At 45.1% G+C, this 25,825-nt stretch overlaps 1 protein-coding gene across 6 annotated transcripts in view; it reads right to left on the bottom strand.

Annotated features, from left to right (window-relative positions):
- IDE (insulin degrading enzyme) overlaps window positions 1-25,825 on the bottom strand; it is a 3,524,264-nt gene that overhangs the window by 2,297,332 nt on the left and 1,201,107 nt on the right. For all 6 annotated transcript variants that reach the window (XM_044056694.1, XM_044056696.1, XM_044056693.1 and 3 more), the window contains one exon: window positions 12,687-12,778. In XM_044056694.1, coding sequence (XP_043912629.1) covers window positions 12,687-12,778 — 92 coding nt within the window. The remainder of the gene's footprint in view (window positions 1-12,686; window positions 12,779-25,825) is intronic.

Raw genomic sequence — 25,825 nt, 5'->3', positions numbered from 1 at the left:
CCAGGATAAATTCAGCAAAGAACCTTTATTAACCTTTATTAACTGTGAGCGCTTTTGCGTAGCAACCACTACGCTTCATCAGACAGTACATTTAACATTTAAAAACCTCAATTTATACAATGAAAAGTAAAAAGGGCGCCAAAATGAAACAGGTAAACTGTTCAATTGCTTTTGTGTTATACATCTACATTTATGGTAGGTACAAAACTGTACTATGTCCTTCAAGGATGCATCTGCAGTCCTTACAAATGGGTAGAATACCATAGCCAAACTGGGGGAGGAGGAGTAATAAGATTATGGTGTAGTTAAGATCCCTTGCAAAACAGCAGTGGCAAAACCTGCTCGGGATCTGGAGTATACGGGTAAATTATAATGCTTGGCAAATGTATGCACGGAGCTCCAAGTAGCACCCTCTAAAATGTCTTTGGTAGCCACTCCTCGTAAAAAAAGCTGTGGTAGTGGCTGTAGCACTTGTAGAGTGAGGTCTGATGTTTTCTGGAGTTTTCTTCCCATGGTAGGAGTAACAAAATCTAATGCAATTTCCTATCCACTTAGAGATTGTCTGTTTTGAAACTGCTTTTCCTTCCATTCCTGTTGCATATGCTACCAGTAGCTGGTCAGTTTTTCTATTGTTCTTGGTCCTGTCCAGGTAGTAACGTAATTGTCTATGTACATCCAAGGTATGCGCAACAGTCTTTCTCCCCTGTTCTGTGGGTTGGGGAAGAATGTAGGCAGGTGGATAGCCTGGTTTAAAGATACTCTGGAGACCACCTTTGGCATAAAAGTAGGATTAGTTCTCATGGACACTCTATCTTGATGGAAGATCAGGAAGGGCTGCACTGCCATTAATGCCTGTAGTTCAGAAACCCTTCTTGCTGAAGTGATTGCAAGCAGGAAAGCAGTTTTCCATGATAAGTACTGTAATTCTGCTGTTGCTGCTGGCTCGAAAGGAGGGAGAGTCAACTTTTCTAGCACAAAGTTCAAGTCCCATGCTGGCAATGGTGGCTTCCTAGGTGGTTTTACATTTTTAATTCCTCTCAGAAACTGTCTGAGCAGAGGATGTGAGAAGACTGGAGGGTCCAAGTTGTATTCTGCTGAAATAGCTGACGCATGAATCTTAATGGAAGAATAGGACAGGCCATTGTGGAATAGCTCTGCCAAGTATTCCAGGATGTTAGCTATGTTTACCAGTGACACATTTTCTCCTTTTGCAGTACTCCAAATGAGATATCTTTTCCATTTTGCTGAATAATTTTTTCTTGTTGAGGGCCTGCGAGCCTCCAAGATAATGTCTTTAACCCTCTGAGATAAAGCTGGGTTATTTGGTCTTATGCAATGTTCCAGGCAGCCAGCTGCAGTGTTTTCAGGTTTGGATGCAGGGTTTTGAAGTTGTTCTGTGTTAACAGTAAGGGAACTAGGGGCAGAGACCATATTTGTTCCCGAGACATAACCCTCAGTAATGGGTACCAATGTTGCCTTGGCCAGTCTGGAGCTATCAGGATGATCCTTGGACGGTCTTCTTTGATCTTCAATAGCACCTTGTGCATCAAAGGAAGAGGTGGGAATGCATATGCTGTCAGGTTTTTCCAACTGAAAGATAGGGAGTCCACTTTCCAAGCAAGTGGGTGGTACGTCCTCATGCAGAATGTTTTCAGTTGGTGATTGTGTGGGGATGCAAATAAGTCTATTTCTGGTAGTCCCCATTTCCCTGTAATGGTTTTGAAGATGTCTGGATGCAGCATCCATTCGTGGGCATCCGTGGTAGTTCTGCTTAGGATGTCTGCTAGTATATTTTCTTTTCCTGGCACAAAAATTGCTTGTAACTGAATGTTGAAGCTCAGGGCCACATTCCAGAGGTCCATTGCCATCCGGCATAGAGGGTATGAATGTGTGCCTCCCTGTTTGTTGATGTACCACATAACTGTGGTGTTGTCCGTCCTTATCAACAGTTAACCCTGTCGAAGAAATGGTCTGAATGTCTGAATTGCCAGTTTTACTGCCAGCATTTCCTTTTGATTTATGTGTAGGTGCAGCTGGTCTTGAGTCCATAAGCCTTGTATGCACTTGTCCAGCATGTGTGCCCCCCAACCGAGGTCTGAGGCGTCCGTTGTGATGGTCTGGCTTGGTTGAGTGCTGTGGAAGGGCAGTCCTTTGTTTGATTGACAGGCCCTGAGACCACCATTCGAATTCTTGCTTCAGGCATGTAATTATTGGAATTTGGGTTTCTAGGCTGTGCTTGTGCTGAGACCATAAATTCCTTAGGTACCACTGTAACTTTCTCATATGTAGTCTGGCATGTGGAATCAACATTATGCAGGATGCCATGTAACCCAGGGCTTGCAGGACTTTTCTTGCTGTTAGCTGGTTCTGCTTTGTTAATGCCATGAAGTAGAGAGGGAGTTGCTCCTGTTTTTCTACTGTTAGGAATGCCATTTGTTTTGATGTGTCCAGCTCTGCACCCAAGAAGGTTATCCTTTGGGATGGTATCAGCCTTGACTTTTTTATACTGACTGTGTATCCCAGGGCTTGCAGTAGATGAATGACCCTCTTCAAGTCTTTTGTTAATTTGTTTTTGTTGTCCGCTTGCAACAGGCAGTTGTCCAGGTAAGGGTGGATTTGAATTCCCTGAAGCCTGCAATGAGCAATTACTGATGCCAGGCATTTCGTGAATACTCTGGGTGCAGTAGATAAGCCAAAGGGCAATGCTGAGAATTGATAATGCTCTGATCCTGCAAGAAATCTGAGGTATCTTCTGCAATTTGGTCGTATGGGGGCGTGCAGGTATGCCTCCTTGAGATCTAGAGTTACCAGCCAAGACTCCTTGCCCAGCATGGGAAGAAGTTGCTGTAGGGTCAGCATTTTGAATTTTGGAACAATGAGGTATGTGTTTAAAGCAGACAGGTCGAGAATAGGTCTCCATTGGTTTTCTTTTCTTGGTACCAGGAAGAGTCTGGAGTAAAATCCTTGTCCTTGTTCCATAGATGGTACCTTTTCTACAGCTCTCATCCTTAGTAAGTGAGCTATTTGTTTTAGAGCTTCTGTCTTCTGATTTGGAGGTAGGTTTGGCATTCCTCTCTTCCTTGGTAGAGTATGGAAGTGAAACCTGTAACCTTGGTCTATTGTCTGTAAAATCCATTTGTCTCCTGTGATGTAATGCCAGTTTACTGAAAATAAGGCTAGCTTCCGGCCTAAGGGTGCTTCTAGTTGTTCCCTGGTAGGCGGTGCCAGAGCCAAGTCACTGTGATTGTCCTGTGGAAGTGGTGGTGGCTGGATCTGTGGCTGTACCTCGCTGGTTGCTAGCCTGCCACTGACGTCCCCTGTAGGCACCTCTGGATTGACCCCTGCCTCTTGAGCCTATTCCTGCCTCTCTGAGCTCTGGAGGTGTCTGGAAAGGACCAATTCTTGGAAGGCCAGTTCCTGCTAAACCTTGGAGGCTGGACCTGCAAGAAATCCTTGACTGTCTGGACAGATTTTGCTTTCTCTTCCACCTTCTTCAGCACCTGCTGTGCAGGGGAGCCAAACAGATTGAGCTTATCCATGGGAGCATCTAGGAGCTTTGATTTAACATGGTCTGGTAAGGACTGCTCTTTTAACCATGCATGTCTTCTGATCACTGTACCAGTCATGGCTGATCTAAAGGAAGCCTCCAGTGCATCATAGCCGCATTTTAAAGAATGATTACTGACCTGCTGAATGTTATGTACCATTTCCTGAACAGACTTTTTGTCTAATGGTTCATCCGAGGACAGTTTTTTAGTTAACTGGTCTGACATAAATTCCTGATACTGAATCATGTGGAACTGACAGTTCAAGGCCCTAGCTGAAAGAGTAGCAGAAGTATAAACTTTTTTACCCCATCTCTCTAAGGCCCTAGATTCCCTTTCAGAGGGGAAGGGGTTTTTGGCAGAGGTAGCTGCTACGGCCTTGGGTCCCTGGGAGATAGTTTCGGGATCTGCAAAAGGGGCCTTATACAAATGATAATGTGTGTCCGGAACCCTGTAGTACCTATCGGGCTTAGCAGGGGCTGGAGGAAGAGAATCAGGAGCAGTACAAACATCATTAAATGCATCATCCACAACAGTAAGTACTGGAGGAATGGCTAAAGGCCTATGCTGTGGCAAATGCAAAAAGGTTCTAAGCCTTTTCCTAGAGTCTGAATAATCCTGGCCCTGCCATTGAAATTGTTCCCTCATAGCATGCAAGGTTTCCCCAAAGGAAAATTCCTCAGGCGGAGAGGCAGAAGGAATGGACTCTTCAGCATCAGAGTCTTCATAAGGAGAAAAAGGGCCCTCTGGAGGGTTAGAATTATCTGATTCATCAGAGGAATCATCTGAAGAAACTGGCTCAGGGGGCTCTACCCTAGGCCTCTTCTCTGGAGGTGGGTGAGAGGCCCTGTCTGGGTGTGGTTGGGATCCCCGGATCAAAGAAATGAGATCCTCTGCTAGACTAAGCATTTGTGAACTAGAGCTAGGCCTGTGAGAGGGGGTCTTAGCAGGCACAGTTTTGGCAGATTTTGCTGCTTTAGCCCTGGCAAAGGCCTTAATCGACATGGATGAAGGTGGCCTAGCAGCTCCACGTGCAGGGGTAGAAATATCCAAAGGGATAGTATCAGATAAATCCTGAGAACCTGCAAGAGCGGGTGGGATTTCAGTAGCAGATTCAACCATGCTGGATGAGGCCTCGGTAGAAGGTAAGTTTTCGGCCGAAGGAAGAACCGTGGACTCTGTTTCAGCCGAAACCGAGACACTCGCGGTTGGCTTAACAGCGGTTTCGGCCGAAACCGCGGACCGTGAGTGTCGGTCCTTTTACTTGCGTTTTTTAGAAATTTGCGTAGTCGGAGGATCCAACGGCATAATATAAGCAAACGCGGAGCCGAAAAACTCCTCAGCAAATTCAGACCGACGTCTAAGCGTCCGTCGGTTGAAAGAAGCACAGGCTAGACAAGCTGCTACGTCGTGGTCTGGGCCTAAACAAGGCAAACAGTAAGAGTGGAAATCTTTATGAGGTATTTGTTTCCCACAAGTTAAACAGTTATTCACTTTTTCTGACATCGGCTGAGGCAAGAAAGAGTCCCCAACGGGGTACTTAGCTTTTTAGAAGTCTTCGGTAGTAGTAATCTCTGGTTCTGACCGACCGGCACTTGCGAACAGCTTCTGCTTCGGGCGCCACGCGGCAAGAAATACTGAGGAAGATGGCGTCGGCTGATCCCTTTATACCCGAAGAACTGCAGCTATGACGTCGGGTGAAGTGCGACATCAGCCGAGGCCAGACCCAGACTTTGGAATCCGGCCGACCGAAGGGCTGCCTGACTACAGGACAACCCATTTGTAAGGACTGCAGATGCATCCTTGAAGGACATCAAAATTATTTAGCTACAATAAGGGCCCGACAAGGAATAGTTTGGGCGTTGAACAAAGCACAAAACCGACAGCGAGGTACGTCATGGTCTGGGCCTAAACAGGTGACGCAGTAAGAACGGAAAACTTGGTGTGGTATTTGCTTTCCACGGGCGAGACAATTGTTAACTTTTTCTGACATCGGTTAGAGCAAGAAAAAAGGATCCCCAATGAGGTACTTAGCTTTAGAAAACTTCAAGATGATTCAATTTCGGAACGAAAACTCAGGTAACGGCAGACCGGCACTCATGCAAAGTGCTTCGGCTTTGGTCTCCTTGGCAAGAAAGACTGATGTAATGGCGTCGGCTGTCTGTTTTTATACCCCTGACGACCTGACGTCAGTCATGAAGCGACAGCAACCAATGCAGAAATACTAAGCCTCTAGTACTCAGGCCGACTGAGGGCTACCCCTGGCAGGATAACCCAAGTGTGATGACTGCAACAGTGAAACACGAAGAACATCTGATCTTGTGAACTAATCATAGCCACTACACACCTGATCAAAACATAGCAATGATTAAAAATAAAAAAGGCTAATCATTTACATCTAACAAACTATGCCCAACTGCAAATCATATTTTATACATACATATAAATGTATATGCATGTTAGTGTGTGTGTGTGTGTGTGTGTGTGTGTGTATGTGTGTATGTGTGTATGTGTGTATGTGTGTGTGTGTGTGTGTGTGTGTGTGTATGTGTGTATATATATATATATATATATATATATATATATATATATATATATATATATATATATATATAGCCCTATCAGATGATAGAAATTTCATTTGACTGAGACCATTACACCAAAATTTCAAAATACTGAAAAATCATTTAACTGAAACCCATAATACTGAAATCTTACAATGCTAAATTTCAACATACGGACCTGTAAAGTGTATAATATAAAACCAGAAAAGCCCTTTCCCCACTGTAGTGTGATCCTGGAGTGCGTACATATATAGTTAGGGGGGGTGGCAGGGCACAGCCCACCACATTGGGGAGTGGGGTGGGAGGCGTAGCCCCCCCCCCACCTGTTCTGGTTTTTATATCGTCCACTTTACAGTTCAGTATGTTGAAACTTAGCATTGTAATATTTCAGTATTATGGGTTTCAGTCAAGTGATTTTTCAGTATTTTGAAACGTCAGTCTGATGGTCTCCGTCAAATGAGTTTCAGTCAAATATACACACAGACGCATACACTTGATCCAGGGGTCCCATTTAGAACACAAAACCTTCTCCCACCCCCCCTCCACAACACACTGTTCCATGACCTCAAATAACAGTTTACCTGTCCTGGGTGAATTTCTGTACTGTTTATCAACCTTAAAAGATCTCCCAAACTGCTACATATCTGCCATTTACTGTTAGTTATACAAGTTGTATACATACATGAAATAGCTGTGAAAAAGCATTTGATTGTATGAGAGTGAGAGTGTGTGTGTGTGTGTGTGTGTGTGTGTGTGTGTGTGTGTGTGTGTGTGTGTGTGTGTGTGTGTGTGTGTGTGTGTGTGTGTGCGCATACATTACATACAAACACAGCTTGAAAACAGGCAGTGAATGACATCACCTACTTAGACTTAAAAAACAATGCATACATTTAACCTGTATGCTGCAAAAACTGAAGTACGAGTGTGGTAGTAATGGAAAAATGTCATTTTTCCAAGCCAAGCCAATTTCACACATGGAAGAGCACCTGGATAGAATATAGACGGGTTGCTGTTATTTACACTTACACTCTTGCTTTGTTAAAAACCAAAAAACATCCTTGTTTCCCGACTTTCTAAGCTAGTATAGTCCAGTTTTCAGGCTAGTGCTGAATTCAGGGCTGTGATACTAGTTTCTGAGTTGCCCATACCTTACTTGGATAGAAGTAAGCTTCTCTGTTCACCTGTGAGAGAGGGGAGCTTGGAGCAACCTATCTGTCCCTGGAGGAGTGGTTCCAGCCCAGTAGTTAGTAGTTTATTGGCCATTTTGGGCTAATTTCTCTCTCTTTCATTTCCCTACTATAAAAAAACGCATTTGCACGGTTTTGAGCACCGGGCAGTGCCTGTCAGCTACGGTTAAATTATTCCCAGCTCCACTAACTCTCCTCTTCTGGTCTTCCCTTGAAACTAGTCTAACTCTCAACCTAAGCACTCAAAAAGCATCTTACAGCCGAGCACTTGCTCAGACCTAACAGCAAGCACTAATATACCCTGACACTGATTGCCCAGCAGGGCAAGGCTCTTTATTCATCCCTCACCAACCAAGTGACTAAGCAGCTCACCCTACTATTCAGGCATGACCAAAGAGCAACTTCAGGTGCACTCACCAGTCCAGCTGGTGAATCTGGGTATCCTGAGGCAATGTTACAACTGCCTCATGTACACAGACAACCCTCTCCTCCTATCACAAAATACTAACATATGCGAGAGATGCAATTATACAGCCAAACTGGAAGCTAAGTTTTCTCCACCCAAGACTGGAACAGACAGTCAAGAGGAGAAGGTTAACACCTCCAGCCGCACACAGACCTACTAAAACAGCACTGGCAAAAAATACACATAAATACACAAAATCATACTCGGAGGCGCTAAATAAAAACCTGCAAAAGCATCAGAGACCTCCAAAGCAGACACCCAAACAACCTGCACTTCCAGTCACAAACCAGACAACACATAAAACACAAAATCAGTGTGCCACACAATCACAGCCCTTAAGGCGAAATAACATACCTAGCACACTAGTAATAGGTGACTCTATAGTCAGGCACACTGACATCCCACTCACTAGGCTGGACAAGCAGAAGGTTACTGTTAGCTGCCTGTCGGGAGCGAGAATCCACCGCATAACACAAGCACTCAGGTCACTCCAGAACAAGTACAAATATGACTGTCATTGTTCATGTTGGTGTGAATGACCTGAGACGTACCTCCCTGGACTACATGAAGAGAGACATGGAAGAGCTCTCTGATCATGCAGCCCAGGCTGGTATGACCCTGAGTAGCATCCTGCCCTCACCAAGAAGGATACCTCAGTATAAAGAAAAAATGATCAATTTCAACAATTGGCTAAGCTTCTGGTGTCATTCAAAGGGGATTCAGTGTCTGTCAGCCTGGGACGACAGGCTCGACAAGCCACATTGCTTCGCAAGAGATGGCTTGCACTTGTCACCCCTAGGCTTTCGAATACTGGCCAAGGCTCTTGCTGCCCCCATAGTGCCTTTTTTAGGCGAGGCTCAAAAGTCAAACCCACCTCCGTAAACAGCACAATTAATAAAAAAACTGAGGGTTATGCTACTCAACGCCAGGAGTTTAAATCTCAAAATACACGTGCTCAAAGCACTCCTCAGTATGGAGAACGTTGACATCTGTGCAGTAACTGAAACCTGGTTCAAGGCTCCAGCACTACCGGGCTACAACTCATACTACACGTTTCGGCCACAGAACACGGATCAAAACACAAAAGGAGGGGGTGTATCCATATTCATCAAGGATACCTACACCTCCAAGTTAGTGGTGTAGCATGATACCTCTGAGATCATCCACATGCAACTAACATTGGGCAAATCTGCAATGCAAATAGTGGCCTGCTACAGATCACCTTCCATGACCCAGGACTGCCACTCCACCTTTCTGGAGACACTGGAAATCATGAAGGTCCTACCGAACACCCTGAAATTGGGCGATTTAAATTACCCTACCATTCACTGGGAAAACTACTAGAGCACAAATTCCCAGACGCGGCGCTTCCTGGAATTCATCAACTCAAATGCCCTGGATCATCTGGTAAACTCCCCTACCAGACGTGAAAACATACTGGACCTGGTCATCACCAACATGGGCAACAGGTGTTCCACACCGGAGGTCAACCCGTCACTGGTTAGATCAGAACATAAACTAATGACTCTAGATGTCCACACCCCACCACCACCCCCAACTAAGGAAACCACAGTAAAAAACTTTTCTAAAGCAAACTTCACCTTACTTAAGACAGAGGTGGTGAGTTTCACAGCCCCACGCTAAAGGATAACACTGACCAAGATGCAGAAACCTTTACAAATGTACTCTATGAACCAACAAGAATGCATGGATCGTGCTATCCCTAGCAAAGCCAAAATTCACTCCTCTAAGAGAAGGAAACCAGTTTGGTGAACCCCTGCAATAAACAGGCTATACAATAGGAGGAGGGAACTAGTTCAGAAAAAAAGCAAATCCCAAGAAGGAAAGACATCCTTTATCAGCATCAGTAAGAATCTAAGGTCCCTCATGAAATCATCCAAGGCTAACTTCGAAAGAAAAATAGACAAGGATTCAAAAGATAACCACAAGGCCTTCTTTAGCTATGTTAAGAATCTAAGTGGCAACTCGCAGACATGCACTGAACTAGTACAAAATAGCACAAAATATACTGAACCTACTGATATTGCCAACATCCTGGCAGAAAGATTCAGTGCAAACTTCACCCCCCTCTCACTTCCAAAAGGGCCCACAACAATACCTGAAAAGTGTAGTGTCCCAAAAATCACAGACACACAGGTGAAAACAGCCCTTTCAAAAGCCAAAAACACAGCATCAATGGGACCAGATGGTGTCCCAGGCTGCCTCTTGCACGAACTACAGAATGAACTAACCCCCCACCTAAACACGCTGTTCAACCTCAGCCTCCCAACAGGCTACGTGTCCATAGAATGGCGCACAGCAATGGTTATTCCTCTCCACAAAGGAGGGGCCCCAACCGACCCTGGTAACTATCACCCCATAAGCCTGACTAGCCTGGTCTGCAAGGCTATGGAGCGCATCATCATGGAACTCATTAACAAAGACATTGGGAACCTCAAACACTTGACCCGACCCAGTTAGGCTTTGTTAAGGGCAGATCATGCCTACTAAACCTGGTTGACTTCTTCGAGACAGTCACCAAGGCCATAGACAAGGGAAAGGTGGTTCACACAGCCTACCTTGACCTTGCCAAGGCTTTAGACACCATTCCCCACTCGGGCATTACAGAGAAACCCACCAGCCTGAACATAAAGCCCTACGTCACAAGATGGGTTGCCAACTGGCTTACAGACAGAACTCACATGGTAAGAACAGCGGGCTCCAGGTCCAACTCTAAACCAGTCACAAGTGGTGTCCCGTAAGGCTCAGTCCTGGGACCCCTACTGTTCGGCATATACTTCTCAGAAGTACAGGCAAACACAGGAGGGATATGGCCAACCAAGTTCGTCGATGATTGCAAACTGGGAGCCATAAATGACTCTCTGGCTGACACGGACATCCTCCAAAAGGGCCTTATTGAGCTAAATGCCAAAAAATGCATAGTCATCCCATTTGGGAAAAACAAAACACCCACGAATTACCACATAGGTGGCAGCCCCCTTAATACAGAAGAGGTAATAAGAGATCTGGGGACCCAGGCAGATAGTAATCTCTCCTTTGACAATCATATTGCCAAAGTAGTTAGGAAATCCTTCTATGTGGCCCATCATATCACTAAAGGGTTCGCATCTAGAAATAAAGAGGTTATAGTGCCCCTCTACTCGTCACTCATTAGAACCATCATAGAGTACAATCCCCATTTGGGATGTACCTCACACGACACTTCCAACAGCTGGGAAGACCACAAAAGTACCTCACCAAGAGGATTATTGGCCTCAAACATATGTCCTATGCAGCTCGAATGAAAAAACTCCGGCTGTACTCAGTGGCATATCGCTTACTCAGAGGTCATCTCTGCTGACTTACAAAGCCATGTCCAACTAAGAATTGATGGACATGCTCCACCTAACGAAATCCAAGTCACTGCGAGCCACGTGCTCTAGTGAGCTAAACCTCGCCACAACAATAAATAGAACATGCTGGAGAGATAGATTCCTGTCACAGAGATTCCCCATGCTTTGGAACAAAATTCCAAATTACATCAGGCAGAGCCCCTCACTAACAATCTTCAAGAGAAACCTTGACGAGGAGATGGGTAACAGAAAATACACCCCTGGGATCACTTCATTGGCTCTGCTTGACAGAGAATCAGTTAATTAATCAATGGGGCAGCGAAAGCCGAAACACTCTGGCTAGGCTTATAAATGCCCTTGGGCAGATAGCCTAGTACCTACCTATGAACCTATATGCTGGCTGAGAGTGCAAGCAAAGTAAAGGAAAACATGAAGGAATATGATAAGGCAATTAAAAATGAAATCACGGTCCCAAGGAAAGTGTTTAGTAAGAAATAATTTTTTATAGTTGTGATGCAGAGCCACTGGCCATACAATATGTTAGAAATTACCTGCTAAATCACTTGAAATTTCACAGACCACTAAATACTATAACCTTCAATATAGGTCTCTTACAGTTTAACCTGATTAAAATGCAGCTCAAGCCATGTAATCTTCAAGTTTTGCTGTTCAGTACCACGTACACCTCTTTCACCTAACTTTTAAATGATATTGCTCTTTCAAACGATATCATTGTTTCCTCTGCATTTTGAAGGAATTTTTGAAGTATGTTCCTAGCAGTATCTGTTTTAATCTGCTCTATTCATAACTTACTACTACCTAAGTAAAGCACTGCATACTGACATCATTTAATAAGCAAGCAATTGCCCCAAGTCGAAATCGACTCATGAGGACTCTATGGGTAGACCTCACAGGGTTTTGTGGCACATTAAGGAAGTAGATTGCCAGGCACTTCTTCCACTCAGATAATGCTGTGCCTTAGCCAAGGTTTGAACCTAGATCTACCAGTTAATAAACCTGCACGTTAACCTCTGTGTTATCAGGCTGGACTCATTATGTACACACAATTTTTTTTAAGTCAGTACGTCTGCTGGTCAGCAACCCCTTTTCAGGCATGACCTGACCCAACTGGCAGCAAAAGCTGCAATGCCAACAAAAAGAGGAGACAGACTGATAAGATAATTTAATACAACAATTCAAATAGATTCATAATTATAAAGAAAATGTATAAATATTGACATGTACTGTGATAAATTATGAACGAGAGTGATAAAGTTATAGAAATTAGATTGAATAGAGCAGAGAAGGTGAAGCAAGTGGTTAAGAATTACATGCAAGAGAAACAAGTGTGAAGAGATGAGAAGGAAACAGTTTGTACTAATGAAAAAAGCTAGAGAGTAGGAACTTCACTGACATCTGCATAATTTTGCTACATCATTTGTACGCCTGATGCCAGTATTGTAATCCTGTAACTGGTACTAGATAAATAACACATCATGTCACTACCTTGTACCGTTGTCTAGTAAGCATATGCAAACAAGTACATTTTCTTGGTCTGAAATATACTGTACCTTGCATTCTTGGAAAACCCACTCCTGAGGTCCTTCTGTTCTTAACTTCTGGATGTACTGGAACATGTGGAAAATTATATCTTCAACATGTACTATTGAATACATAAGCAAAATGACCATTTATTTAAAAAAATGTGGAATACTAGAAATTAAACAAACAAATTTAATTCTTACAGACATACAGACAAGTACAGAATCTCATTAAAATTTAAATAATGACTTCAGAATACCAGAGAATTTCACCATCCTCCAGCCAGTGGATATCTTCCCATTAAGACGTCAGAGTAAGAAGTAATAGTTATGCCTGAACCATCTTCAGGTCTTTCTTGTCCAGGAACAAAAGGTCCAACTGTCCTATAGGCTCACACAACCAATCTGATCCTAAAAATGGAGCCTAGGGGTAGCAGGCAGAGACTGGCACAGGGTAAGGGTGATGAACAGGGAATCCACAATTCCAGGAATGCAACGCAAAATGAGGAGAAGATGGGAGGGAAAGGGTACTGCAATACTGACCTACTCTAACATCTACAATTATGGTCAATTACTGATACAACTGTACTATGTTCTTTGCACTCATTGCTGGAGTACTGAGTCTTGTGAAAACTCCAAAAGCTTTTTTAGACTAGGTAGCTGGTCAGAGTTGGGAGCTGGCTAGATAATGTTTTGCAGAACGGCAGAGGTAAAATCAGCTCTAGCTCTACACGTAGCACCAAGGTTGTAATCCCTTCCAAAAGTCTGAAATGAGGGGCACGTTGCTGCTTCCAGAATAGACCCCCTTTAAAAAGGATTTAGTGGTTGCTTTTGCTGTGGTAGAAGAACCTCTAATGGGTAAAGGAGTAGCAGAAGATAATCCAACTGGAAAAATATAGGGATATGGGTTGTTTACTCACAAGTCTCCCTTCTATGCCCCGTTAGAAAATTTGATACTGTGCTGGTTGAATCTCAATTGTCAGCACATACCTACGGAATAGAAAGTGAGATGCATGTCAACCTACCCATTCAAATCATGTTGTATCAAAACCGACACAAAGGTTATGCACTTACCATAATGATAGAGCAATGTTGTCTGTTTCCTTCATATTCAACCTGTGGGTTATCTGACATGACTCTGATCAGAGATCAGCCATTTCCAAAGATTTCAGCCCCCATGCTCCACTTCCTTTTCCCATTGTGCCTTGCTCTCTACACAGTTACCTCAGATTGAGTATGCCCCTCAACAAAAAAATTCTAAATGTTAATTCCAAAATCACAAAACCAAGCACTCCAAAAGGAGAAGGAAGAAAGGAATGCTTCCACAACTCCATCGTCCAATGTTCAGGAGAAACAAAATACAAAAGGTGGGTCAAATGGAAGGGATGGTTGAATTGGATGGAAACAGACAACAGAGATCTATTGCAATGGTAAGTAAATAATTAATATCAAATGTCTTTTCCATCTGGGTTCAACCTGTGGGATAGGATCCCCAGCCATGTCTCATCCCAGGCAGGTCCTACAAGAGCAAATTCCACAATACGGTGGAACCTAAGGAGGCTCTAAACCTCAACTGAATATCCAGCTTGTAATGAGACACAAAGTTGTTTGAGCCCACCCAAGTAGCTGCATCAGAAACGGCATACAAAGCAGCTTTTTGTCTGTGAAGATCATGGAAATTTAATAAATATTCTCCTTTGTTTGAAAAGTTTGGGAAAAACACTGGCAAGTGGATGGCCTGATTTAAGGTGGTTTCCAAAGGATGCCTTGTTTTTGTGAAAGACCAGATATGGCGGCACCGAGGATAAAGCCTACAGTTCTGACACGGCCTGACCAAAGTAACAGGTGCCAAGAAGTGTGTCTTCCAAGACAATAAGTTCAAGGAAACTGTCACAAAAGGATCAAAAAGAGGTCCCAGTAAGAACGAGAAGCATAAAAGCTAAATCCCAAGGAGGAACAGAGTCCCAGATAGGCACTGCAACAAGGTGGATCCTCTGTGAAAAGCCTTAGAAATCTCTAATGCTGCCACAAACGTATTATGTCTGCCAATGTGAAAGTTTTAACCAGCAGCTAACTGCAATTTAATAGTGAAATAACTAGATCCCAAATGAAACAGGTTAGCAAGGAAATGAAGGAGAACCTCCAAAGGTGCTAAAAAGGAATCCTGACCTTTAGAAGACACCCAAATATGAAGCATTTCCACTTGCTAGGTGACTTTTGGGAAGATGACAAAACATGAACAACTAACAGATTGGCATCTCTGGCCATTGAGGGAACTGGAGAAATCATGCAGTTATAGTTTGATGGTCCAGAGGTTGGGTGGGTCTAAGCCTGCCGAGTGAGGATCTCTGCCCATCAAGGGAAAAGTTATGTTCTTACCATAACCAGGCATCTGTGTTAACCATTTTCATTCTTCCTCAAAGTATGGGTTCAGATCTAATCCAGCTGCTTATTTTGGACTTAGGATCCAGCTCCTGAGCTCCTCCCTGTACTCAAAATGCTCTGTTGTATCACATAAGCCCCAGACCGAGTTTGCTGCCCAATCCCCATAGTATGTACAGAGACAGGAGATGAAGAAAAACGGGGCTCAAACCTGGAACTGTAGGATCCAATACAGTCCAACAGGTCAATCCAGAAGCTTTGCATGGGGATGGATGGGAGGGAAGCTGAAGAAGAATGAAAATGGACAACAGATGCCTAGTTATGGTAACAGCATAACTTTTAAATTAAGAAGTTATGTACCTACCATAACGTTCCATGTTAGTTGTCTTCTCTCGCCTTCTTTCTTTCTTGATGGGTTCGGAGCCGATCCCTCGGCTCCGACTCGGCACTTGCTAAGCTCGAGAGTCACTTTTACCAGCTCGAGGCAGCCCCATATCCCATGATGCAAGGCGGTAAGTACCCAGATCTCGTTTGCTGACAAAGGGCAATAGCACCAAGCATAAAATACTTCCCAAAGGAAGAAAGAAACTTACAGATGGAAAAAGGACCAGGTCTGAATGGTCTTTAGCATAACAGTTTCTTATACAAGGTCTGTCCAGGCCAGGGGAAGGAGGGAGGGTCAAGAAAGAAGGCGAGAAGACAACTAACATGGAACGTTATGGTAGGTACATAACTTCTTAATGTTAAGTTGTCAATCTCGCCTTCATTCTTGCTTGATGGGACCGCGTCCTAGCACCTCTATCCTGGGTGGCTCAATGGAACAAACTCTTGAGGACTGTAGAGCCAAAACTGGCTCTGTCCCTGGAGGCCAAGTCCAATTTGTAATGGGAAACAAAAGTGTGAGGAGTAGCCCAAGTGGCGCTGCACAAATAGTGTCCAAAGGAAGTCTAGCTTGAAAAGCTGTAGAAGTAGCTAAGCTCCTAGTTGAATGTGCTTTAGGTTTTGAGCACAGCTGTTTTCCCCTGAGCGTATAAATTTCAGAGATGACCGAAGAAAGCCATCTGGACAAAGTCACTTTAGAAACAGGAAGGCCTTTTTATTATCCGCATAGGAAACAAAAAGTTGATCAGATTTTCTAAACTTTTTTGTTCTGTCCAAATAATATCTAAGTTGACGGTGGACATCAAGATAATGTAGCTTTTGTTCAGCTCTATCTGAATAGTTAGGGAAAAATACCGAGATCAATGGATTGATTCAAATTGTTCTTTGAAGCGACCTTAGGTAAAAAGGTTGGGTTAGTTCTCAAAGATACTCTGTCTTTGTGAAAAACCAAATAGGGGGGTCGAACCGAAAGAGCATGAAGTTCAGACACCCTCCTGGCAGATGTAATAGCCACTAGGAATAACGTTTTCCAAGAAAGATATTTCAGGGAACAAGAAACAGCTGGCTCGAAGGGGAAGAATCAAGGATGTCAGCACTAAATTTAGATCCCACTGAGGAGGAGGATTCCTGATTGGAGGTTTTAGTAGGAAAATTCCTTTCAAAAAGGCCCTGCAGAGCCTATGGGACATAATATTATGATCTGCTATCCCGACATGAAAATTGGAAATAGCAGCCAATTGAACTCTGACTGTGGAAGAAGAGGAGCCTGCATGAAAAATCTCTGCTAAGAAGTCCAGAACTGCCTGAACAGGGGCAGTAAAAGGATCAATATTTTGGGCCTTAGCCCAATAAGAGAAACGTTGCCATTTGCTTGTGTAAATCCTCCTGGTAGAGGATTTTAGTGAAGCTACTATGATGTCTCTAACTGGGTTAGAGATCAAAGGAAGCCTGGCTAAGGAAGGAAGTGGAGCAACCATGCTGTGAGGTTGAGAGAAGGGATTGACCGGTGCAGCTGACCCGATTGGTGAATCAGAAGATCTGGCACTGGGTCCAGATGCTACGGCTGCACCAAAAGGTGATGATGGAGGAACGGGAACCAAACTTGTCGAGGCCAGTAAGGGGCAATGAGAATCAATTTGGCTCTCAAAATGGTAGCTTTCTGGATCACCTGAGGGATCAGAGGAAATGGAGGGAAGGCATAAAGAAGTCCCTGGGGCCAATCCTGGGTCAGAACGTCTCTGGGGGGATGGCCTGATAGAGGGAAGAGGCTGAAGAAGTCTGGACATTTGCTGTTTTGGGGAGTAGCAAAAAGATCGCAACATGGACGACCCCATTCCAGAAAAATCTCTTCCGCTATAGATTGCTTGAGAGACCACTCGTGAGGCATGAGGATAGCTCTGCTCAATCTGTCCGCTATAATGTTGGTTTTCCCAGGGATATGCGTTGCTACCAGAAACCGATGAGAGGAGATCGCCCATTGCCAAAGTCTGAGCTTCTCGACACAAGGGGTAGGACTTGGTTCCGCCTCTGTTTGTTGATATACCAAACTACAGACATGTTGTCTGTGTGGACTGCAATTGTCCCTACGGGAAGAAAGTCGTTGAGGGCTTGCAACGTTAAAAGCACTGCTCTCATCTCCAGGACATTTATGTGCAGATGGTACTCGAACGGCTGCCACGTCCCATGAACCATCCTGCCCTGATAATGACCCCCACCCGATCAGGGAGGCATCCGTGGTGACAGTGGCTATCGGGATGGGGGTACAAAGTACCTGCCTTGGTGAACCTGAGGCGATGTGATCCACCAAGCAAGATGCTCTTTGCATGTCTGTGTCACCAGAATCTGGTGACGCATTGGAAGTTGCTGGTATGACCACTGTGTGAACAGCATCCACTGAAGAAGGCGCATGTAGAATCGAGCCAGGGAAGAAGAGTAATGGCCGCAGCCATGAGACCTAATACCTTTAGAACCATTCTGGCCTGTATTTTCTTGCTGGCCAGAATGATCCTGACATGAGTCTGAATGTCTGAAACTCTTTGTTCTGTAAGGGTAGCTGACATCCGAACAGTGTTTAAGTTTGCCTATGAAGGTAATAGACTGGCAGGGCGATAAGGATGACTTTTCGAAGTTGATTGAGATGCCCAAATGAGAACAAAGGTCTATTGTGTAATCCCTGGCTTGTATAAGCTGATGCCTGGAGGTGGCTGACAGGAGCCAGTCGTCGAGATACGGAAACACCTGGAATCCTTGACGTCTCAGGTGAGCCGTGACCACTGCCATGCATTTGGTGAACACTCTGGGGGCTGTAGTGAGACCAAAGGGCAGGGCTCTGAACTGGAAATGACTGGACCCCAGCCGAAAGCGGAGAAATCTCCTGGAGCGTCTGTGAATTTTGATGTGATAGTACGCATCCTGAAGATCTATTGAGCACATCCAGTTGTCCTTCTGTAAGAAGGGCAGAATTGACTGAAGAGTGACCATTCGGAATCTTGTCTTCCTGACAGACTTGTTGAGTCTGCTGAGATCCAATATTGGTCTCCAGTCTCCCGTCTTTTTGGGGACCAAAAAGAACCTTGAGTAGATTCCTGGCTCTGAATGGTCTATTGTAACTGGCTGAATGGCTCTTTTTTGCAGTAGTTTTGCGATTTCTGACTCTGCAATCTCCCTTAGACCGGGTGGTACATCTGGAAGGGAACTTGAGGGGAAGGGACTTTCCTCGAAAGGAATTATGTAACCCTTGGATATGATCGACTGTACCCATCTGTCTTGAGTGAGGGAATGCCAGGCTTCTGGGTACAGTGATAATCTTCCCCCGACTGCCTCCAAGGAGGGACAGCCGGGCAACACCTCAGGGATGCTGAAAGGGCTTGTCAAAGAGAGGCTCCCTGTTTCCCTGGTTCTTCGGACCCCCTCTGCCTCTAGAGCGGCGTCTGTTGTTGTTACCCCCTCTGCCTCTAGGGGTAAACTGACCACGTGAATCCGGCGTGACTCCTTGGGATTTACGGAACCACATCTTCCCACCCTTCTGTCCTTTGGGATGAGGCCTAGAAGGGGTGGAAAAACGGACTCCATCAGCAGAAAGAGTCTTGCCGTCCTGCTCGCACCTGGTCAAGGTTTCCTTCACCTGAGGGCCAAACAAAGCTGACCCATCAAAGGGAGAATTTGTGAAGGACGCCTTAAAGGGATCCACAAAATCACATAGCCGCATCCAGGCTTGGCGTCTAAGAGCCACACCTGTGCCTGCGGCTCTACTCGCTCCATCCGCAGCATAAGATATTAGCCGCATGGAGGAGTTTGCAATGGAATTGAGGGTTCCTAGCTGAGAAGCAATTTTTTCTTGAGCCCCTGCAGCTGTAGGATCCTGAACTACTTCTCCCAGCTCCTTCAGGATATCCCTCTGGAGTCTGGTGAAGTGACATAGGTAATTCAGCGAACGCATAGCAAAGGTCGCTGAGGAAAACATCCGCTTACCATACCTATCCATGGTCCTAGAGTCCTTATTAGGAGGATGGACGGGCACGGAAGGATCTGCAAGTTCCTTTTTGGTGGCCGCAGCCACCACCATGGCATCAGCGGGACACCCTTAGTAAGGAATTGTTTGTCACACGGGCAGTGATAAATTTTGAAGGCCTCCTAGGGACTGGCTCTACAGAGTCAGGAGCTGCCCACGCTCGTGCAATAACCTGCATAAGGGGTCGAAGGCGGAGACACCCAGGAGGTGGAGGGCCGAGATCCAAACGCCTCTAGGTATACTGACTCATCCTCAGAGGGATTGTTGGTGGGCCAGTTTCCCCTCTGTTTCAGGAGTTCTAGGATGTCTGAGAAGGAGACATCCTCAGAGGGGATCTAGGGGATCCCTCTGACTCATCAAAGTCAGTATCCAGTGACAGACTCGGGAGTCTACATGCTTCCTCTTACAAGTCCTCTTCCTAGGAGGATCTCCCGAAACATCAGGAGAATCCTCGGAAGAGGGGAAATTCCCAATGGGGAAACCTGAGGCGGAGGATCTCTGGGGCCTGTCGCATGAGAAGTGCCAGAGCTGTCAACAGGTACTATAGACGGAGGAGCTACCGTAACAGTCTGCTGACTGATACCAGTGGCCAGTACACTCTTCATCACCTCGAATGCTCCCTCCCAGGCAGGACCGACACACCCCGCTACGAAGAGCTAGGAACTCCAGGGGCCACCGAAACGGAAGTCTCCGAGGCAGATGTCGGAGCCGAGCTCACCAAGGCCGAGGCTCCAAGGGGAAGAGCGGGTTCGGACAAGGGTCCGATGCCACTCACCCCTCGGAGGAGACCATGGAAGCCCGACCACCGAATCCCTCTAAGGAAGGTCTCTAAGAGGAGATAAGAGTAGAGGCTGAAGGAACAGAAGGGGGTATCTGTCCTCCAGCCGTAGCAGTAACCATTCCCGAAGACTCCAACTCCAAGCTCTGGGGTAGAGTTGAAGGAGGAACTGTAACGGGGTGTGGACCAACAGTCGTCTGTTGAGACGGACTGTGTAACATTTGGGCCAGTACCTGTGACTTAAGTAATCTACTGACCACTCTCTCAAGGTCATGATCTGACAATCTGGAAGACCTTGAAGATCGGCTCCGATGGCTCCGCTCCGATAGAAGAGGTGAAGCCGGAGCCGAAAGTATCGGCTCCAAGGAAGGAGACCTCGACCTCTTCCTGGAATGAGCCATCGGAGCCGATACTATAGATCCTGTCGGAGCCGACCTCTCGGAGCCGACAGGAAGCCTCGATGTATCGGCTCCAGCCGGAGCCGATACAGCCACCAAAGTAACGGTGTCGGAGCCGATCGGAGCAGACACCGATGCCTGTGCCACATGGGTGTCGGAACCGATCGGAGCCGACATTGAAGTGGTCACTACAGATTCGGCACCGATAGCCATCGGTGCCGAAGGCTTTGTCAAGCCAGAATCGGCTCCAGCCGGAGCCGATCTCGACTCAACGAAGTGGGAGCCGAGGCCGCAGGCTTAGATACAGAAGCCTGGGCCTTGGAAGGTTTTGCTGATTTTGGTGGAGCCGACTTAGCCGGAGAGCCCTCCGGCTTAAGAAGGCCCCTAAGTATCAGCTTATTACGTCTCTCCTGCAGGACTCTCTGGCTGAAGGAATGACAAATAGCACAGGAGTCCTGCAGGTGATGAGGGCCCAGACAATACAGGCAAGAAGTGTGACCGTCTGTCAGAGACATCTTCTGACAGCACGAGTCACACTTCTTAAAACCTGAGACCCTCTCCTTTGACATGGTGCTGAAAAAACACACACACACACACCAGTCAAAATTAACTTAAATAAAATACCAAAAGGTATTCTATAAAACCAACACACACACCCTAACAGGGGGGGGGGAATGGGATAGGGAAAAGTTTGACTAACAAAATATTAAAGGAGACAGGGATTTTCTGTCAGAAAAGGTACAAAATAAACTTAAAACTATCAATAACAGGTTTTTTTAACTAAAAGGGGCTTAAATCTCACAAAAGTGAATAACTTACCAAGAGCTGGTAAAAAGAAGACCTCCTAAGCGAAGCGGCAAACGAGATCTGGGTACTTACCGCCTTGCATCATGGGATATGGGGCTGCCTCGAGCTGGTAAAAGTGACTCTCGAGCTTAGCAAGTGCCGAGTCGGAGCCGAGGGATCGGCTCCGAACCCATCAAGCAAGAATGAAGGCGAGATTGACAACTTAACATCTGATGTTATCCTTTTCATTCTTCTTCAACGTTTGGGACAGAGTCCCAAGCTACGTTACCCTTGGGTTGCCTTCTTGTAAGGATATTCCAGAGCACCAATGAATCAAAGGAAGCTCTACTTCTGGAAATGATATCTAATTTGTAATGAGAAACAAAAGTATGAACACTGGGCCATGTAGCTGCAGCTCAAATGTCATCAACAGATGTTCTGGAACAAAAACTAGATGAAGCAGCCATGGATATGGATGAATGAGCCTTGGGAGGCTAAGGTAAAGTTAAGCTTTTTTGTGAATACATCCAAGAGATACAATATGTCATCCATTTAAAGAGTGACTTTACACACAGGATAACCCATTTTTTTTGAAGAAAAGAAAACAAAAAGCTGATCTGACTTTTGGCATTGTTTTCTTCTAGTCAGATAAAACAATTGTCTGTGCACATCCAGAAGGTGTAGCATGCATTTTCATTTACTGGTAAAATCTGGAAAGAATACTGGTAAATGAATGGATTGGTTAATGTTATACTCTGAAGCCACTTCAGGTAAAAAGGAATGGTTAGTCCATAAAGAAATCTTGTCCTTATGAACAATTATGTATGGAGATTTGGAGAAGAGAGCATGGAGTTCAGATATTCTCTTTGCAGAAGTGATAGCTACCACGAAAAACATTTTCCATGATAGAAACTTCAGACTGGATTTAGCTGAAAGCTCAAAGGGCTTTTGAGTTAGTCCTTGCAACACAACTGTAAGGTCCCCAAGGTGGAGTGGATCTCTAATTGGAGGTCTTAAAATAAAAATTCCTTTTAGGAAAGCTTTGCAGAATTTAGAAGCAGTCAGAGAAATATGTATGGTGTTGATTTGAAAATTGTAGATAGCTACTAGCTGAAGCTTACAGTAGAAAAACTAGCTCCCTCCTCAAACAGCAATGTCAAGAATTGTAGAATAATAGCAACTGGGTCAGAAAAGGGGTTGATGTCTTCATTCAGCACCCAAAATAGAGAATCTTTTCCATCTGCTTCTGTAAACGTTTTTGGTTGATTCTTTTGAGAAGCCAAAATAATGCTGCTTATGGAAGACGAAAGCATGGGCTGTATATTACTGGCAGTGGAGAAAAGTACAGTTTTGTAACTCCCATAAATGTAGATGTCCGAACAGGATAGCATCTGCAGTCCTTACAAATGGGTTGTCCTGTCGTCAGGCAGCCCTTCGGTCGGCCGGATTCCAAAGTCTGGGTCTGGCCTCGGCTGGTGTCGGACTTCACCCGACGTCATCGCTGCAGTTCTTCGGGTATAAAGGCATCAGCCATCGCCATTTTCCTCAGTGTTTCTTGCCCCAGATGCCAGTTGCCCTCTTGGATAGCTAAATTTTTGGATAAATGCCAATGTTTCCAAAAAGTAGAAGGCAAACACAAAAAATAAGCATGTATGTACATATATACAAACAAATACACCATAAGAAATCCCCCCCCCCAGCTAGCTATTAGGTGGGCAAATACCCTAGGAATACCACAGAGGGGAAGGAGGGTGGGTAATCCTGACTGCAGATGCTATCCTGTTCGGACATCTACATTTATGGTAGGTACAAAACTGTACTATGTCCTTCAAGGATGCATCTGCAGTCCTTACAAATGGGTAGAATACCATAGCCAAACTAGGGAGGAGGAAGAAGAAATTATGGTGTAGTTAGGATCCCTTGCAAAACAGCAGTGGCAAACCCTGCTCGGGATCTAGAGTATAGAGGTAAGTTATAATGCTTGGCAAATGTATGCACGGAGGTCCAAGTAGCAGCCTCTATAATGTCCTTGGTAGCCACTCCTCGTAAGAAAGCTGTGGTAGTGGCTGTAGCCCTTGTAGAATGAGACCTTATGTTCTGTGGAATTTGCTTTCCATGGTAGGAGTAACAGAATCTTATGCAATTTCCTATCCACTTGGAGATTGTCTGTTTGGAAATTGCTTTTCCTTCCCTTCCTGTTGCATATGCTAGTAGAAGCTGGTCAGTTTTTCTATTGGCCTTGGTTCTGTCCAGGTAGTAGCGCAACTGTCTCTGTACATCCAAGGTATGCAGCAGTCTTTCCCCCCTGTTCTGTGGATTGGGAAAGAAGGTAGGTAGGTGGATTGCCTGGTTTAGAGACACTCTGGATACCACCTTAGGCATAAATGTAGGATTAGTTCTCATGGACACTATCTTGATGGAAGATTAGGAAGGGTTGTACTGCCACTAAAGCCTGTAGTTCCGAAACCCTTCTTGCTGAAGTAATTGCCAGCAGGAAAGCAGTTTTCCAGGATAGGTGTTGAAGATCTGCTGTCGCTGCTGGTTCGAAAGGGGGAGTGTCAATTTTTCTAGCACAAAGTTCAAGTCCCATGCTGGTAATGGTGGTTTCCTAGGAGGTTTTACATTCTTAATTCCTCTCAGAAACTGCCTGAGTAGAGGATGTGAAAAGACAGGGGGATCGAAGCTGTATTCTGCAGAAATAGCTGATGCATGTATCTTGATGGAGGAATAGGACAGGCCTGTATGGAGAAGCTCTGCCAAATACTCCAGGATGTTGGCAATGTCTACCTTTGACACATCTTTCCCCCTTTCAGTACTCCAAATGAGAAACCTTTTCCATTTTCCTGCATAGTTCCTTCTTGTTGAAGGTCTGCGGGCCTCAAGGATAATGTCTTTAACACTTTGGGATAAATCTGGGTTAGTTGCTCTTATGTAATGTTCCAGGCAGTCAGTTGCAGAGTTTTCAGGTTTGGATGCAGGATGTTGTAGTCGCTCTGAGTTAACATCAAAGGAATCAGGGGTAGTGTCCACGTTTTTCCTCGAGACATGCTCCTCAGTAATGGATACCAATGTTGTCTTGGCCAATTTGGAGCTATCAGAATTATCCTTGGACGTTCCTCTTTGATTTTCAGTAGTACCTTGTGCATCAAAGGAAGAGGTGGAAATGCATATGCTGTCAGGCCTTTCCAACTGAAGGATAGAGAGTCCACCTTCCAAGCAAGTGGGTGGTATGTCCTTGTGCAGAATTTCTTGAGCTGGTGATTGAGTGGGGATGCGAATAGGTCTATTTGTGGCATTCCCCATTTCTTTGTGATGGCCTTGAAGATGTCCGGGTGTAGCATCCATTCATGAGCATCCGAGGTAGTTCTGCTTAACATGTCTGCTAGGATGTTTTCTTTTCCCGGTACAAATATTGCCTGTAACTGAATGTTGTAACTCAGAGCCATATTCCATAGGTCCAGAGCCATTCGGCATAGAGGGTATGAATGAGTGCCTCCCTGTTTGTTGATGTACCACATGACTGTGGTGTTGTCTGTCCTTATCATCAATTGGCCTTCTTGGAGGAATGGTCTGAAATTCTGGATTGCTAGTTTTACTGCCAGCATTTCTTTTTGATTTATGTGCAGGTGCAGCTGATCTGGAGTCCATAAGCCTTGTATGCACTTGTCCAGCATGTGGGCCCCCCAACCGAGGTCTGAGGCGTCCGTTGTGATGGTTTGGCTTGGTTGAATGCTGTGGAAGGACAAACCTGGGTTTGACTGGCATGCCTGAGCCCACCATAGGAACTCTTGTTTCAGGCATGGGATTAGTGGTATTTCGGTTTCTAAGCTGTGCCTGTGTTGAGACCATAAATTCTTTAGGTACCACTGTAGCTTTCTCATATGCAGTCTGGCATGGGGGACCAGGATTATGCAGGATGCCATGAAGCCCAAGGCCTGCAGTACTTTCCTTGCTGTTAGTTTGGTTCTGCTTTGTTAATGCCAAGAAGTAGAGAGGAAGTTGTTCTTGTTTTTCTGCAGTTAGGAATGCCATCTGTTTTACTGTGTCCAATTCTGCACCCAAGAAGGTTATTGTTTGGGATGGAATCAGTCTTGACTTTTTTAAATTGACTGTGTATCCCAGGGCTTGTAGTAAGCAAATGACTCTTTGTAAGTCTTGTGTCAGCTTGTTTTTGTTGTCCGCTTGTATCAGGCAGTCGTCCAGGTATGGATAAATTTGGATTCCCTGAAGCCTGCAGTGAGCGATTACTGATGCCAGGCATTTCGTGAACACTCTGGGCGCAGTAGATAAGCCAAAGGGCAATGCTGAGAATTGATAATGCTCTGATCCTGCAAGAAATCTGAGGTATCTTCTGCAATTTGGTCGTATGGGGACATGCAGGTATGCCTCCTTGAGATCTAGAGTTACCAGCCAATACTCCTTGCCCAGCATG

The sequence above is a fragment of the Protopterus annectens genome, chromosome 14.part0 (genome assembly GCF_019279795.1).
Source record: "Protopterus annectens isolate FY-2018-M chromosome 14.part0, PAN1.0, whole genome shotgun sequence".
Taxonomy (NCBI): Eukaryota; Metazoa; Chordata; order Ceratodontiformes; family Protopteridae; genus Protopterus; species Protopterus annectens.
The sequence above is the reverse complement of the archived record's forward strand: the minus strand, read 5'-3'. Positions and strand labels throughout refer to the sequence as shown.